The sequence below is a fragment of the Temnothorax curvispinosus genome, unplaced genomic scaffold, assembly GCF_003070985.1.
Source record: "Temnothorax curvispinosus isolate PA1 unplaced genomic scaffold, ASM307098v1 QBEX01011003.1, whole genome shotgun sequence".
Lineage (NCBI taxonomy): Eukaryota > Metazoa > Arthropoda > Insecta > Hymenoptera > Formicidae > Temnothorax > Temnothorax curvispinosus.
The window spans coordinates 123,717-141,088 of record NW_020220783.1 but is presented as its reverse complement, the minus strand read 5'-3'; the positions used below and the strand labels follow the sequence as shown (position 1 = coordinate 141,088).

The window sequence follows — 17,372 nt, the reverse complement described above, 5'->3', positions numbered from 1 at the left end:
ATATTAACTTCGCCTGATTTAATTGATAGAAGAAAAAAATAAAATCTTACATGTATAAAGCGGCATGATGAAAATCACGCTCTTCGCATAACTCTTTTGATCTTCTACTTTTTATCTATCGCGACTGTTAAATATTAAAGGATGAAATTTAAACCGATATTTTGAGTTAAATAACATTTTGTTATTTTTAAATACCATGTGTGTCGAAATTTGTTATTTTAACACGAAACAGTATTATTTTTGCTCCATTGGTTTTTAGTTAAATTAAGATTGTTCTAATTAAATTAACGACATATTGAGAGTAGAAACAGTGACGACCTATGGAATGATTAAAAATGAGTATAATTTGATTACGAATTTTAACGGTGTAAATCTTACATTAAAATTCTTAGTTAGATCCGACTTAAGATTAATCGAGAGTTATGATTTTTTTATTTGTTCCTCTGGAGTTTCGATTTTCAAAGAAAGCCTTTCATTTTCGATCGTTTGTAATACAGGAGTCACGGGTGCCTCGATATTTTTTTTTTGTAAAGGAAAAATCGCGATTGAAATTGGTCAGAGTCCACAGGAGTCAAAAGGATGGGCGCGGCGTTTGTATTTCTATACGCGTGGAAAGAGGAAAGGAAAGTCTTGCTCGAGATACGTTCAGATACGGTAATAATTTCGTTGTCGAGATTCCTATTCTTCGTGCCGCGGTCGTGGTGGGCGCTCATCTGTTCTGGTATGATATAAAGGACAGTGGACAAGGCAGCTTGATCGTCTAAAAGTCACGGCCGGTATGCCCTTTTATAGGACCCTATAAAGTCAACTCGGTGTGGGGTCCACGACACCCCCGGCTACCCTATAAGAAAGAACGTCGCTCGAACCCCCTGTAATAATTCTTTGCCGTAGGAATTCCTGGCGTGACTTGACACGGTTCTGCCTTCGGTCACGCTTGAGAAATTCATAGATGAAAAACAAAATGTTGCGGAAGGGCTTGAGGTGGCGGAGCAGGAAAAGAAATGCGTCTCTATCTAGTCTCTTGCGCTTGAAACGCGGTTGTCATTTGATTAAAAAAAATTTCGGGGATTAATCTAATTTTTAATTGTCATCTTCGTCAATGTTAATTATTATCATTGTTGAAATCGAATTGACGAAAGCAATCGTTGCTCCATATAGAATTGAAAGAAATCCATTATTTTATATTTCTAGTTTTTGAATGGAGCTTTATCCTCATTTAAAAAATAACAAGGGTCATTTCAGAGCTTCTTTTTTTTCGTTTTTTTCTCGCGTAACTACGTTCCAAAATTGTATTTGTGCTCAGGGGAGCTTTCCATTTTACCAATTTCCCAAACGTCATTGCTTTCTGTAACAGGTACCTGATGTAGGAGCCGAACTGACAGGTGGCTGCTATGGATTCGCGGCCAAATACATGCACTGGCCGGAGGAGCTGGTGGTCGGCGGCGCCAAGCACAACAAGACGGGCCACTTAACTCGCGCGGCCGCGCTGCAGACTGTGGTGCAGCTGATGGGCGAGCGCGAGCTGTACGATTTCCTGGCGAACACCTACAGGGTCCATCATATCGATTGGACGCAGGAGAAGGCGGCTAAGGTTCTGGAGACCTGGCAGAGAGTGTTCAGCAATGAAGTGAAGAAGCTGGTGGAGGTCAACGGGTCGGCGCCGTACAATCTGTACGCTTTTAGCACGACAACCATGAATGACATCCTTGGGAAGTACAGCCATGTGTCCGTCACGAAGATCGCGATCAGTGCTGTGCTTATGGTGAGAAATAACTCTGTGATTGATTAATTTATGCACAATTGTTTGGAGTAATGCTATAAAGCTCGAAGATGCCAACACTAAATATTATTTATTTACGATCCATTTTACTTATTTATTTTATTGATGTAGTTTTGTCTTATTTTTTTAGTTGCTATATGCCGGTGTAGCCCTCTTTCGTTGGAAGGATCCGGTGCGTTCGCAATCCGGGGTGGGAATGGCCGGTGTGATGCTGATTTGCGCCACAATAGCCGCAGGATTGGGCTTCTGCGCGCTTCTAGGAATCCCGTTTAATGCCACCACGACGCAAATAGTGCCGTTTCTTGCCCTCGGTCTGGCTGTGCACGATATGTTCCTGCTGACGCATACGTATGCCGAATTATCGGTGAACGAAGTGCCCAGCAGCGAACAAACGGGAGTCGTTCTCAAGCGAACCGGCCTGTCGGTGCTACTGACAGGTCTCACCAACGTTGCTGCCTTTTTCGCAGCGGCGATAATTCCAATCCCAGCCCTTCGGACATTCTGTATGCAAGCCGGTATTTTGCTGGTGTTCAATCTGGCCGCCATGCTGCTGATATTTCCCGCGATGGTCAGCCTGGATTTGCGACGTAGACGTTCCGGTAGGAAGGACATCCTCTGCTGCTGCTTGCCGGCGACACCTAATCTTAGAAAAAATAGATACTCCGTGAAAAACAACGGCACGGTCAAGCAGACAGTCACCAGGGCAATACCGCCTGAGAGACGAGAAACCTGTACGCAGATTTTAACACCACAGAATACGCAGAACGAATCCTGGGTATGAAATGACGTACATGTATGCATACATATCGTATATATACTGGATTGCATTTTATTAGAGATTGAAAACATTTTATTAAATGTTTGATTACAACGATACTCGACAAGAATAAAAAAGGGCACGCTTTTACGTAAAGTAAAACAATATAAACAATAGCAATTGCTTTCCATGTATTTGCATCAAGTTCAAATTAACGCAGAATCATTTATAACTATCCTATTCGTGTTGCAGATAGGTGGAAATATCATCGACTCGGAGCTGGATAAACAGTGCACCGAGGAGGACGCGCTGACCGGCTGTTCGCAAGATGATTGTCTGAGCTTCTCCCTGACGCAGCTTGCATCTCGGCACTACGCACCCTTCATCAGTCGACCGGCTACCAAAGTGTTCGGCATGATAATCCTGACCGTCGTGCTGACTGGTAGCATATGGGAGGCGATACGTCTACGTGACGGTCTGGATCTGACCGATCTGGTGCCACAGAACTCGAACGAGCACGCATTCCTGTCTGCCCAGGCGAAGCATTTTGGCTTCTACAACATGTACGCGGTCACCGGCCGAGATTTTGAATATCCGAATAATCAACGATTGTTGTACGAGTATCACGACGCCTTTATGCGGATCAAGAACGTCATCAAGAACGACAATGGTGGTCTGCCCGAGTTCTGGCTTAGCTTGTTTCGCGACTGGCTAAAGGGCCTGCAGACGGCATTCGATAAGGAATACGACAACGGTTGCATTACCCAGGAGAGATGGTTTCCGAACGCGAGCGATGAGGCAATCTTGGCGTATAAACTACTTGTGCAGACGGGTTACGTAGACAATCCAATCGACAAGACGCTGATTACTCAGGTGCGACTGGTCGATTCGGACGGTATCATCAATCCACGCGCTTTCTACAACTACTTGAGCGCATGGGCATCCAACGATGCGCTTGCTTACGGTGCTTCACAGGCAAATCTGAGACCCGAGCCACGCCAGTGGATCTACGTTAATGATCATGAGCTCAAGATCCCTAAGAGCATGCCGCTTACGTATGGACAGATGCCGTTTTACTTGCACAGGCTCACAGATACGCAAGATATCACACAGTTGATCGGTAGTGTCCGGGAGCTGTGCAAAAAGTTTGAAGAACGCGGTTTGCCAAATTTCCCGTCCGGTATACTGTTTCTCTTCTGGGAACAATATATGGATCTGAGGAGCTCCATGGGTATCGCTCTCCTGGCTGCGTTAAGTGTGAGCCTCTTCGTCGTCGGACTGCTGCTACTGAATATATGGGCTGCCGTGTTGGTCAACATCTCTCTTCTCGGTGTTATCACGCAACTACTAGGCATTATGGGTCTGTTCGACATCAAATTGAGCGCGGTGCCTGCTGTACTGCTAGTAGTTAGTGTGGGCATAGCTGTTCATTTCACGGTGCATATCTGCCTGGTAAGTAATTTGAAAAACTTCTTTATTAGCATATTTCTAATTTAATCGTTTCACCTGCTGTTTCGGGCATATTGAATTTATGATGTCAAACATTTTTTTAAAGATTGAAAAAGATTGAAACGTTTTGGCTTTGTTACAATTGTTATTTCAATTGTTATATTGACATAGATCGTTATTGATATATTTATTCATCAACATTTCTACTTTGACTCTAATTGGTTTTCCTATTCTTTTTTCAGAGTTTTGTCACCAGTGTGGGCAGCAGAGATCGCAGGATGCGCTTAGCTCTGAAACACATGTTCGCTCCGGTTGTCCATAGTGCGCTCACCACGCTGCTCGCCGTGATCATGCTCGCCTTCTCAGAGTTCAATTTTATAGTCAATTATTTTTTCCTCGTATTACTCTGCGTGATCGGCATCAGTCTTGTGAATGGCGTCTTCTTCTTTCCTATTTTGCTGTCTCTAATTGGTCCGTCGGCAGAAGTGATTCCGAACGATCATCCGGATCGTATATCCACGCCAACGCCGCCGGCGTCGCCCGTCGTGAGGAGATCCAAGCCGCCCACACCGCCGAGGAGATCTCACAAAATCGACAATGCCCGGCTGCACGCCGAGCCGTCGCTCACGACTATCAGCGAGGAGCCCAACTCGTGGCACAGCACTCAGGAATCCTGTATTATTGTCCAGCCGGAACTCAAGGTGGAGACCACGTCCACATGTGGCAATCAGGTGCGTTGAGATTCGCGATCGATTGATTATTGATCAGCATGAGATATACTTTTTCCAATAAATTTGTCACGCTTCTCCGAGCATGACTAACGAGCGTGTTCTTTCATTTTGACTAACAGAACTGTAGCGGATCGGATACGAGTGGGTCTAGTCGAACATCGCCGATTCCGCCCACGTCACACATCACCACTAAAGTCACCGCAACGGCGAACATCAAGGTCGAAGTTCACACACCGTTGGCTGGTAAGCACATTCATTTTGATAAATTTTCAAACCTCCAAAATATTCCCTTAATGTTATTCGATACTTTAAACTAATTAGAAACACTTTTTGACTAACGCATGCGACTGTAATGATATATTGTTGGAAATATTCGCTTTCGAATTATTTCAATGCTTTTTTTTTGAGAGATTGTAAGTTTTGGTAATTTTCTTAATATTAATAGAATAAAATTATATTACTAAAACCTGTGCACATTGCAAGACTCAGATTCATAAATAAAAGTATGTGATGTACATCTTTCCTAATTTTCTGTGCTACTTTTATACTATATCTTTATATATTTAGTTACCATCTTGTAGCATTTTCTCAAATCAATGTGAGATGGATGGGGATGGTAAAAATATATGTTCATTTTCATGAAAATTATAGGTGGAATGGATCGTGAAAAATGCCGGCACTCGGGCAGCAGTAGTCGAAGGAGCTCGCGCTGCAGTGCGAACATTAATGCTGGGGAGTCTTCCAGTTCCAGTTCTGAGCCAGATTCAGACTCTAACCCAAAACATTAATAACAAGTACCGGGGGGACCGGCAGCTACTGCTCAAGTACCACGCAAGGCGGGAAAACACAGAAGGCTGACTAGGATAGATTAATAGATTTTCCATTATATCTTCCTGTTTTCCTCTTCTTTCCCTTCCCCCTCCCTCATCCTTACTTAACTCCTTATTCTTTTGTTCCACTATTTTCCTCTGTCTCAAATGAGTAATGCAACATGAGTTGTCTTTACTCGGATTTTAAAGCGGAAGCATTATAACACAAATCGCATTTTTATGTATATGAATATTTTTGGAAACAATTTTGTTGCGCATTTAATATCTTGTGTTCTGTACGCCGAATTTTTTTAAGTTTAAAATAGATTATTTCTCCGTAAAAACCAACATTATATTTACTTGGGATTTGATATTAGAAGCGGATATTTACATTTTATGTGTATATTAATGCGTGAATTATTACAAGGTTTTAAGTAAATTGTTAAAGTTCTTAATCAAAAGCAAATTTTAACCGAAATGATGTGAGAAAAATAGGATTCTATTCGAATATTTCAACAGTAATAGTATTCATCGAATATGTAATAGTATTACCAAGGACAATAATGTGTACAACTTGATAAATTAATGTATTAGATTATTTTAGGTAAATACTATCTAAAATATATATTTTAGATAAATTTATTTAATTAATGACTGCGGCGTCACAAGAGTAGTGTCATGTACTCTACTGGCAAGCACATAAGGACATTGTATGATATTATACTCTTCGAGAAAGAGAAATGACAATACATGCCGGTGTGCCTTTGTTTATCAGAGACTGACACTAATGCGTTTGTGTCGGTGAGCGTATTTGTAATATTTGCGTAATGCATAACGAGAAAAAGCATTTACTAAGATGTATATATACATATACTCGTTATTTAATTAGAAAGCTAAAGATTTTACCGTCACTAAGATGTGATGTTTTTAAATGTAATCGTGAAATTTTACGAGGACGACGCTTTATTGTGCGGCAACAAGCGACAAAATTTCCAGATATTACTATTTATTTTTTTCTACATTAATCATATGTAACGCGCAGTGTGTATGTATGTGACTAGGAGCGATACTACGATACTGAATCTCTGAGATCTATTTATTATTTATTTTAATAGTATTCCTCGGCGTTTCTGCGGGTGTGTGTGTGTGTGTGTGCGAGCGCAATATTTTGTACGCACAAACATATGATGACTTGTAAAAATAATTATTTATATCGGAATATACGAGAATATTTTCATTGCCTACGATAACAACGGTACTTAATTTAATGGAGTATATATTCCTATTCTGATATTCATACCTCTAATGTGTACAAAGTTGTAATATATAGTGACCAATATAACGCGGCGTAACTGCGGCACGCATTGTCATGAGATGTGACTCGTGAAATTATGTACAATATAAGCGAGAAGTATTCCTTATGCCAAGTCAATTTTGTATACATATGCGAGACTCGAGATGTGTATTTAAAGTGTACGAAAAGCGTCCTGCGAGACGGTATTTGCATTTTGTATAAAGTACATGTTGTATAAGTTCGGATGGGAAAAATAGTCAATATACCTCTAATATACGTATAAATTGTGTCCATGGCTCATTCTTTTGCAAACTTTATTGTAAGAATCTAATTATTTTTTATGTAACGAATGTGTAAAAGCTACTACTTGTACCATTTATAATCCCATTTTTTTGTAAATATAAATAACATTGTAATAAGAACATTATTATTTTTACTGCCGTTATTTGATCGGCAATCATAAATAAGATTAAGACACAAAATTAATTGTATTATTGTAAAGTCGAAAATTCAGAAATCAGATTATAAACATTTAAATTGCATTAAATTATATCAATCTCCCTTCGTACTAATCTCATGAAAAAGGTAGTTTATTATAGTCTTTTATATATTTATACAAAATTCGTAATGTACGTGGGGCTTTACCAATTTTAAAAAATTTTTATTTTTGACTTGAAACTTTTGTTAGTATTGCCACATATCTAATTGTATTTTCCCACTTTATTTATTTTTAAAATGGTTAATTTTTATGATTCGCGAATACCAACCATTTTAAAATCAGTAGTCGATAAAGTTACTCGTAACTTTATCGACCACCTTTATCCTGGCCGCCGAAACAGAAAAAGTGCCAAAAGTGGAAAAAGAGGACGAACACGTGGCACCGGTGGCACGTGGCACGTGAGCAGTCTCTGCAGTCTCACGATCGAACGTGTACTGGTATTACTTTATGCTACTTGTCAAGCTCGCTGTCGTATAACAACCGTATTGTATGATTTAAACTACAGTTTATTCAAATTAAATTAGTATAAAATAACAAGTGGAGGTTTCCTTGATCGACTCTGTGTAGAAGACGAATCTCTATGCTGGCACGGCATGACAATTTAGGGGGAGTGATGCGCCATCGTGAAGATAGATAAAAACCAACCAATCCAACCATTAGAGCAATCCAGAAGCCTGCAACATAAAGCGAATCGGTCTCAGGTAGTGCAGCAATCCTAAGAGGAGAAGCCAGGTCCAGAACGAAAGAAATACGATTAGCAGTAGCAGCCGACGAGTGGGTATCAGCGAAATCCGAGAAAGCACCGATTTATCGCAATGGTGATGGTGACTCGCTGATTAGCAGACAGAAATCAGCATACGATTCGCTACGTTATTGTAAGTTTTTAGCAATTAAGAAAAGCGCATAAACATTGTCGAAGAGCGAGATTAGTCGTCCCGTGAAAAGAAACGCGTCGTTACATAACGAACCGGTCCGACGAGCGTCTAGGCCTAACCTCCTAAGCCCTTTAAGCAGAAAAAGCGTACGTAGAAATCTAAAAGCGCATTATTCTAGCGAAAGCTCTCCGACCGAAACCAGAGTTACATCCGGATACAGTTGATTGAGCGCGTATTCCTGTTCGAGGGACACAGATACCAGTTCAATACAATAAGTTAATTGCTTTAATGAAAATAGACTACGCCCGATAGGAACTTAGGCATGATCGGAGAACTCAGGCTGAACGAACAGTAGAATCTCGCATATAAGAGAGTTGTCGCTAACATTTTACGATAACAACGTATTTCACCTGAAAGAATTCTACCACGTCACGTGAAGAGGCAATACTCTGTATGAAATTAAAAGGAAAAACAATGATCAACTTTGAAATTAGGGATATAGGAAGTTGTCCACAACTTTAAGCGAAGTTAGAAAGTTATTTAAGAAAACAAAGCACTATTCGTCTACAGATTGAATTTAATTCATTAAAGCAGAAACTTAGCGAGAGTGTACGCGCATACGGACTCAGAGTCGACCATTTACTAATAGAATAATACAAATTAGTGACAGAAAGCTAAAGGTACAGTAGCGAGCAGAAACGCGTCACTATCCAAAAACAGGTCGAAGTCTTTCGCACCAAGAAGAATAAAGAATTCGACACTGAATTCCAGGCTGAAATTAAAAATATCAGAATGTCACTTGGGTATTCGTGGCACAATAGATGTCGGACTCTTGAAATTATTAAACCACAACGTGAAATTCCTATTGATACGGATATCCTTGGTGATTTGTGTAAGTTAATCGCTGAAGTATTGCATGGCACATGCAACATTGCACCTGCGCACCTTGATCCAATTCTAAAAAAGGCTCTTGATAAAAAAGAATCCATTGAATATGACGCTGAAACACTTATGTGGGTGTCTGCCTTGCAAGTTGAAAGTAAGATGTTTGCAGCAAGACGCCATACTAATTTTCCCCCTAACTTGGATCGGGAAGTGTTTTCCCGTGTTGAGCGTACCAACACGCTCCTTTCAGATACTCTTTACCCATTGGCAGTAGTTCTTAATGAGATTGGTCAATTTACCGTTGAAGGCCAAATGTTTGTACCTCGCTATAATGGTGAGCGTGATTTTTCTTATCATAAGCTATTCAATGATCAAAATAAATCGCGCAGTCATTTCAAGAACTTGGTTACACCTCCTATATTACTTGGATCGTCTGAGACTTTTCCGACCTTTGAGGAAATCCGTAATCGATATGTTAAGCTGAAAGGTCGTATGTATGCAGCTAAGCTGTATAATGTGTTTCGTCCCGTTGAAATGTCAGAGAGAAGAGGCGGTAAATCTCAACTAGTTTACCGTCAGCGACAAGGCGATTCTGACGATTTCAAAGTTTGGTCTCCAAGACGTGTTGGATCCGATTCTTTAGAAATTGGTGCGATTTTAAGATTTGGATATCCAAATCCGCTTGGCGATATTAGTGTCGCTGCAGAGATGACTTTTACTAGTAATACATCTGTTGGTTTGTCGTTCTTGGTAGATGAGTTGATTTATAATAAGTTAGTCAGATAACTTTATCTTCCTGTGTGTGACGCGTTGATCCGAGAAATCATGATCGAAAATACGCAGTATGGGTTTTCTATTTATGTAACCGTCTACTACCGTCAGGTTTTCGAATTTAAGATCCGTTGTACGGATGCTCTCCAATCCTGCAACTCCTCGAGATGTCCGGCGATATTTTTACGATCGCTCACCACTTCCTGGTGCTAAGTGGGGTGGAGATCCAGCACCCCAAGCGCATGGGCGTAGATTAAGTGAGGGTGATCTTGCTGCACCAATTCGAGTAGACGTTGGTGATTTCCCGGTGCTGTTAAACCCTGATGACTTTATGCCACAGGAGTATTCACGCGACAACGATCTTCTCGCTGATGTCTCGGCCATTCAAAACCTTTTGCAGTGTATTGGACGGAAATATTCTAAGTACGTCTATTGTCATCGGATTGAATACAGAGGCATGGGTCAGGCATCGCTTCTGGTCAGCAACGGCACGGGAACCCTTCGTTGCCACGATCTTCCCCGAGTGCGCGACGATTCTATGGAAATAGACTTTGCCGCGAGGATGGGTTTAACTGGAGAGACCAGTCACTTTTGGACACCAGAGTGCTTGACAAATCCCGAATTCTATCTCGGAATTGCTCATCTTCTCGGTGAACAACCGCATAAGACATCTGATGCTTACGCGATTCGCTCATCTACAATTGCGAAGAAAACGGCTCGTATGCAGTATATAGCTGTCTTATGCAACTTAAACAACTCAATTATGTTTTAACAATTAAAGAATTCGACACTGAATTCCAGGCTGAAATTAAAAATATCAGAATGTCACTTAGGTATTCGTTGCCCAGTAAATGTTAGACTTCTGCAATTATTAAACATTAACGTGAAATTCCCATTGATACGGATATCCTTGGTGATTTGTGCAAGTTAGTCGCTAAAGTATTGCATTGCGCATCCAACATTGCACCTGCGCTTGATCCAATTCTAAAAAAGACTCTTGATAAAAAAAAATCCATTGAATATGACGTTGAAACACTTATGTGGGTGTCTGCAAGTTGAAAGTAAGATGTTTGCAGCAAGATGCAATACCAACTTTCCCTCTAATTTGGAAGTGTTTTCCCGTGTTAACCGTATCAAGTTTAACTTTCCAGATACTCTTTTCCTATTGGCCATTGGCAGTAGTTCTTAATTAGATTGGTTATTTTACCATTGAAGGACAAATGTTTGTACCTCGCTATAATGGTGAGCGTGATTTTTCCTTATCATGAGCTATTCAATTATCAAAATAAATCGCGCAGTCATTTCAAGAACTTGGTCACACCTCCTCTATATTACTTGGATCGGCTGAGACTTTTCCGACCTTTGATGATATCAGTGTTCGATATGTTAAACTGAAACCTTGTGTGTATGTAGCTAAGCTTCATCCCGTTGATATGTCAAAGGGAAGAGGCGGTGAATCTCTACTAGTTTGCCGTCAGCGAATAGGTGACAATTCTGACGATTTCGATGTTTGGTCTCCAAGACATGTTGGACCCGATTCTTTAGAAATGGGTGCGATTTTTTTATTTGGATACCTAAATCCGCTTGGCGATAAAAGTGATGATCGCTACAGAGATGATTTATACTAGTAATACAGCTGTTGGTTTATTGTATTTGGCCAATGAGTTGATTGCAGATCAGAGCTGACTCGGGTTTATAATAAGTTAGTCAGATAACTTTTTCTTCCTGTGTGATGCGTTGATCCGAGAAATCATGTTCGAAAATACGCAGTATAGGTTTTCTATCTATGTAACCGTCTAGTTGCACTACACTGTCCTATTCTCCCTACGACCCTTTGACCAGTAACCGTTGAAATGCTCATCAATGTAAAGATGTTTGCCCATTCGCGATAAATCTTTACGATGTATCTCGTTATCATTCTCCGACGACAAACTTTTACACACACCCTTCCGTGAGGTAGCGCATGAACCCGAGCAAAGGATTGATTGCAGTTGATGTATGATGAAGCGAAAACTTACGATAGACTAAACAAGCAAACGAAAAAAAAAAACGGGCGAGCCAAGATCACAGGATTCGAAGTAAGATAACTTGAATCCTTATCTGACAGAAAGCTCATCATCATTCAGTACTCTACAAAAGAAGCAGAATCTGACTATACCGTGTCCGTACCACGTACCGTATGAAGTATAGCAATTTAGCTACGAGCTAGAAATTTATTTTGAAAAAAATAGGGCGACTACAGCAAACGGAGACTAGCAATCCGAAATCGGCGTTCCAGCGATAGAGGTCAGATATCAACAACTCCAAGATTACCTAGATCAAACCAAGGAACTGCGCAAGAACCTTCGTGACACAGTAACAGCAGATGTGCCAGACTATCCTCCAGATAATATAAAAGGACAATGCCAAATTGACACTGCTATTAACACGTTTAAAAACTATATATAAAATAATGAATAACAAACGAGATCTAATCGACGCGATCGGCACAATAAGCAAATTACGAAAACTGTACATTTAATTATGCCGGATGTAACATTAAGAACAAAAAACAGATACTACATACATACAAATGCATTTATTAGACATAACACTCTGCTTAGATGGATCCGTTTTAATATTGTTTTGTGTCCACTAAATCTTTTAGTTTTTAGTTATCTTTGTACTACATATGAGGCATTACAGTCTTTACATAATATCTTATAAATTACGTTATTGTTTAAAATTACTGGATTTGTATCTTTATGTACCTTGACTCATTATATTCATTATAACCTTTTTCTTTTAAGATATACAATAAGGCTGTGAGAGATCTTTGGGTAATATTGTATTCTGTGTTGCCCATGTATTTTTTTCTTTTAAAATACTTTTTTCTTCGCTTCTAGTACTGTCTGTTAGAATAGAATCTTGTGCAGATTGTATAATATTGCCTTCTGATTGTATGTCTGTTATATTTGTTATATTAGGAGGTAATTCTATTATATTGAAATTATTATCTTCGTAAAGACATTTCATACAGGTAGAATCTTTTATATTATTAATGAGAAGATGTTCTTGGGATGTGATAATATTTTTATATTTTGTTTGAAACAAATGACAATTAATTTTGTTGCCTGCGAGATAAATCTTATTTTTGGCATTGTAATTTTCTTTTTTATGCACACTCTCGTTATGAAATTATATAAAATATTGCCATAAAATTGATGAAAGTACAAAAATTTAATACAATGAATATTACATTTATTTCGTACATATGATTTAAGACCCAAAATGCGAATACTTGGAATTTATGTAACCGTTCTCGCGAACATTATTGATATGTATGTAATTATATACTGCTATTGAACAATATATAACAAATGTTTTTCATCTCGTATATATTATTACTTTTAAAAGTTTTTAAAGATAGCTAGTTGGAAATTATTTCAGAATGTATATTACAATACTTTTATTTAAATATTAATACAATTCTAAAGAATAGACATTAAATATTGATTTAAACATTTAATCTAAATGTATAAAATTATTTGTCATGTTAAACGCTACTTTTAATTCTTATATTTTTTATACAAATAATACACATTATTCAATGTATACACATACATGATTCATAATACACATAATTCACATCGATTTAATTTTTTTAGCTGAACGATATTAAATTCGTTTTTTCTATGTCTCAATTTTATAATATGCTAATAAAAATATAATCAATTATGTTGATATATTGTCAATAAATGGAAACGACATTGAAAAAATATAATACTTTCGAAACGAACGATTTTGTTGAAGTATAAAATATATAAAAATTAGATGAGATACCGATTTAAAAATAATTATGTAGGACCATCAAAATAATTACATAGAACACTCAAGCGTTTATGATAATGCTGCAAAAAGTTTGAACATTCTAACAACTAGCTTCAGCATCAAATTTAATTGAAATGGCGCAACATAATTATTTTCACATCAATATCTGGCTATACTTATAAGCAGGAATACAAACGCAACGCGATATATTATATTAATACATACAAAATGTTTGTACTAAGATAAGAACAATGTAACTGTAGAATTAAGTTAAGCACAAATAAGAAAGTAATCTTACAGAAAAAGAAAAAGGAGGATTCAATTCATGACTTTAGAAAAATAATTAATGCAAATCTCATACGTCAGTTTTTCTTTTTTTATCAAGGAAAGGATGTTGTGAGCGACCAGAAATAGCGATTAAATTCAGCAATAGCGTATTTAGCAATAATCTAGTTCAATAGCAATTAAGAATAATAATAACGCGAAAGATAAATCAGCCCAAACCAGTTGTATGGTCGATATGGCGATATTCGAAATTGCATCAAAGTTCCGATACAGAGAACGCTGATTGCGGATTGGCGAAACCGACTCAGCAATGAACCCGCCGAAATAAAAAGCAAGAAAAGAGCACGAACACAGGAGTAGTCTCACGATCAAACACATACGAGTCATACTTGGCGTCAGCGCATAATAACTTAAAATTATTGTACAATTTTATATAAACTACAGTTTACTTAATAAATATTGATATAAAATAATAAGTGGAGATTTATTTGACTGACTTTCTGTGGAAGACGAACCCTTATACTTATACCGGCATGGCACAACACGTTGTCAATATCAACATCTTGTTTTCAAAGTCAAGTTTTTGTCTATAGTCACTTTTAATACATTTTACTTTAGTTTTTAACCGCTCGTTAACAATCCTGTTATCCAATATCCAAATTTTTGTATATTCAATGTTTAACGTTTACAACTTTAGACATCTTAATGCTTCAACAGAGTAAAAATTACTAGATCGTAAAATTTTATATAAAATTATGTCTTAGATAAAAGTTGCTTGTGTTGTATTAAAAAAAATCATTATTTTGCGTAAAAGTATTGAAGTCATTGAAAGATATGCTGAATATTTTATTTTTTACATAAAAGCACATATTAAAACACAATTATTTATTCTTCACTTTTCAATGATCTCACTTCAAGTTTTACATGCAAAATTTATACGAATTAATGTAATAAAAAATTATGTAAGAAAAATGATTCTAATTAAAGAAACAAAACTTATAATAAAACTGATCTTGAAATTTAAGATACTTTCTTATTCATTTACAATATTTGGAACAAAATTATGCTGACCACAGATTTTCGCCCTCGAAACAGACTATATTTAACAAACACTCTTTTGTTAATCACATCAATAATTCAGAAAGTATTCTGTTGTCATTTAAAATAAAATGTGCTGTACAATTCAATTTTTTGTTCTTTCTATTATAAAGTATTAGATGCGCGTATTCATTACTTTATTTGAATATCTTACAAGCATCTTTTGATAGCACTTCGTTCTTTTGTAAAAATGTTTCAATAATGTCAATAACTTTTTTATACTTTTTTCGAAACGTCTATTTTTTTGCTGCAAACATGTCAGTTTCTGCTGTAACATGGCATTGCGTGCGTTGGCTTCTTGTAATTGTTTTCGCAGCTTGTTGCAATTCTGTGAATTTTCTTCATCTATAGATATAACATTTTGTCTGAAAATATTAAAAATTTAAAATTTAAAAACTTTTCTTGCGTTTTTATAATACGTAGAGATGTTTGTTCTTTAAAATTAATTTTTAGTTATTGCTAGATATCAAGCATTGAATTTTTCTTGACGTTTACATTACATTTTATATATATATTTCTTGTAAAATTCGAAACTAGAAAAGGGACACGTTTATTAATTATGTGTTCGGTTAATATTTAATTTCATATAACCTTGTTTCACTAGATAAGTGTTGCGTTTCAGTTTGTGGTACAATAGTTCTAGAAGTGGATAATGTTTCGCAAGTTGCATCCGAATTATGAATCTCATCAGCTGTATCAGATTGTGTTGTCACTGTAGATGATACAGCCATAATAGTTGGATTAGCTTCATTCTCATGTTGTAAGTTTTCATAAATATCGTCGTTTTCATTTTCAGGGTAGGTTTCTAATCTTCGTCGCTACAGATGCAAAATTTTAAATAAATTTTTATTTATGCACATTATATTGCTATACACTTCTCAACAAAATTAATTAAAGAGTCACTTAAAATCAGCGCTGACAAGGACCAAATTCGAAGTCACGTATTTTCGCGAAAAATGATATTTGCAAAAGCATTTTAAAGCTTAAAGCCTTAGCTTTCAAAAGCTTCAAAGCACGTTTCTCTACAAATAAGATTTTATTACAAACAGCGCTGATTTAAAGTAAATCTTGCAAAATTGAGGAATAAACTTCAACTTTGATGTGCACAGGAAGAACAAAGTTTATTCTCTAATTTTTTTTTGTATTGTAAAACTTAATAATTTTTCTTTAAAATATTTGCTTAATTATTATACTACAATTTCTTCATTAAGTTATGATGATTTGAAGTGAGTAGTGCCTTTTCAGGTTTTATTTCTAAAAATCTATATATTCTGTCTCTGGGGTATTGTGTTGAATTATTTGCCATTAATCTGCAATCATTTTTCGTGAGGATACGTGACTTTGAATTTAGTTTTTTTTTTTAGCATTATTAATATTTACACAAACTATTATACACAATATAAATTTATATTATACATTAACATATTATTAAACAAATTGATAATTTTTTTGTCTTAAATACATACCGTTATATGAAATAGAGTTGGTATAGCTTCGGCCTTTAAAAGACGCTTTCCGTCTATAGATAAATAAAATGAATCGGTGGTAAAATGTTGACTGCAAATCTTCGCCGACAAAGGCGGTTTGAAGTTTCTTATTTTTGTCCCAATGGACTTCAGCCAAACTTCTCTTCTACCTTTATTTTTCGGGATTCTGAAATAAATAAAATGACTATAGCTGCCTTATTTAATATCACAAAAACTATTCCTTGAACAACAATTTTGATAACTACCACATTAAATAGATACATATGTAAACTCTAACTCAATGTACGACCAATTTTTCTTAATTTACATTAGCAACTACTGCTATATAATCTAATTAGTTATAAAAAAATAAATCGACTTGCTTATCAAATACACTTACCTATGGAAAGTTATAGCTGCCTGCAAATTATATGCTTCTCCACATATGTTACATGTATAAACCATGTTATAAATAATCAAAACTTAAACTATGCCACTGTTATTTTATATTGTTTGGAGTTATATTTCAGTTTCTTTATCTTGCCTTTATAATTTTTGTAAAACGTAATATTGTGGAACAATTAATACAAAGAATGTTTAATTATAAAACATTATTTTATACAGTTTCTAAAAAATACTAAACGAAAAGTAATGAGTATAAAATACGTTGATAATAACGTTGATAAAAGATTATCTCCTTTATTTAAATTAAATTCAAAATTAAAATTATTTCTCCTCGCTTATTTCTTTTGTAAGCTAATTCTTTCTGTACAGGTTTTCTCAGTTATGTCAAATTAGCTTTCTGACAGCAAACAACAACTACGAGATTCTAACCTAACGTAACCAACAAACCCAAACCAGCT

General features: G+C 36.6%; 2 protein-coding genes and 1 long non-coding RNA gene across 3 annotated transcripts in view; 2 read left to right on the top strand and 1 right to left on the bottom strand.

The window, feature by feature from the left end:
• The window catches only part of LOC112461060 (protein patched), a 38,639-nt gene extending 31,397 nt beyond the window's left edge, over positions 1 to 7,242 (top strand). Inside the window, exons 7-12 of the mRNA XM_025026128.1 lie at positions 1,355 to 1,762; positions 1,911 to 2,555; positions 2,790 to 3,989; positions 4,229 to 4,717; positions 4,837 to 4,960; positions 5,369 to 7,242. Coding sequence (XP_024881896.1) covers positions 1,355 to 1,762; positions 1,911 to 2,555; positions 2,790 to 3,989; positions 4,229 to 4,717; positions 4,837 to 4,960; positions 5,369 to 5,505 — 3,003 coding nt within the window. The 3' untranslated portion in view covers positions 5,506 to 7,242. The remainder of the gene's footprint in view (positions 1 to 1,354; positions 1,763 to 1,910; positions 2,556 to 2,789; positions 3,990 to 4,228; positions 4,718 to 4,836; positions 4,961 to 5,368) is intronic.
• A 479-nt stretch (positions 7,243 to 7,721) lies between these two features.
• LOC112461057 lies at positions 7,722 to 12,071 on the top strand. The gene is made up of 2 exons (XR_003041511.1): positions 7,722 to 7,806; positions 7,887 to 12,071. It is a non-coding gene; the product is annotated as an uncharacterized LOC112461057 (long non-coding RNA).
• A 1,366-nt stretch (positions 12,072 to 13,437) lies between these two features.
• Positions 13,438 to 17,366, bottom strand: LOC112461059 (THAP domain-containing protein 1-like). The gene is made up of 4 exons (XM_025026126.1): positions 16,910 to 17,366; positions 16,510 to 16,696; positions 15,635 to 15,861; positions 13,438 to 15,408 (listed from the first exon to the last, which is right to left on the bottom strand). The coding sequence occupies exons 1-4, from the start codon at positions 16,972 to 16,974 to the stop codon at positions 15,159 to 15,161; spliced, it is 729 nt and encodes a 242-aa protein (XP_024881894.1). The 5' UTR covers positions 16,975 to 17,366; the 3' UTR covers positions 13,438 to 15,158.
• Positions 17,367 to 17,372: the final 6 nt, after the last annotated feature.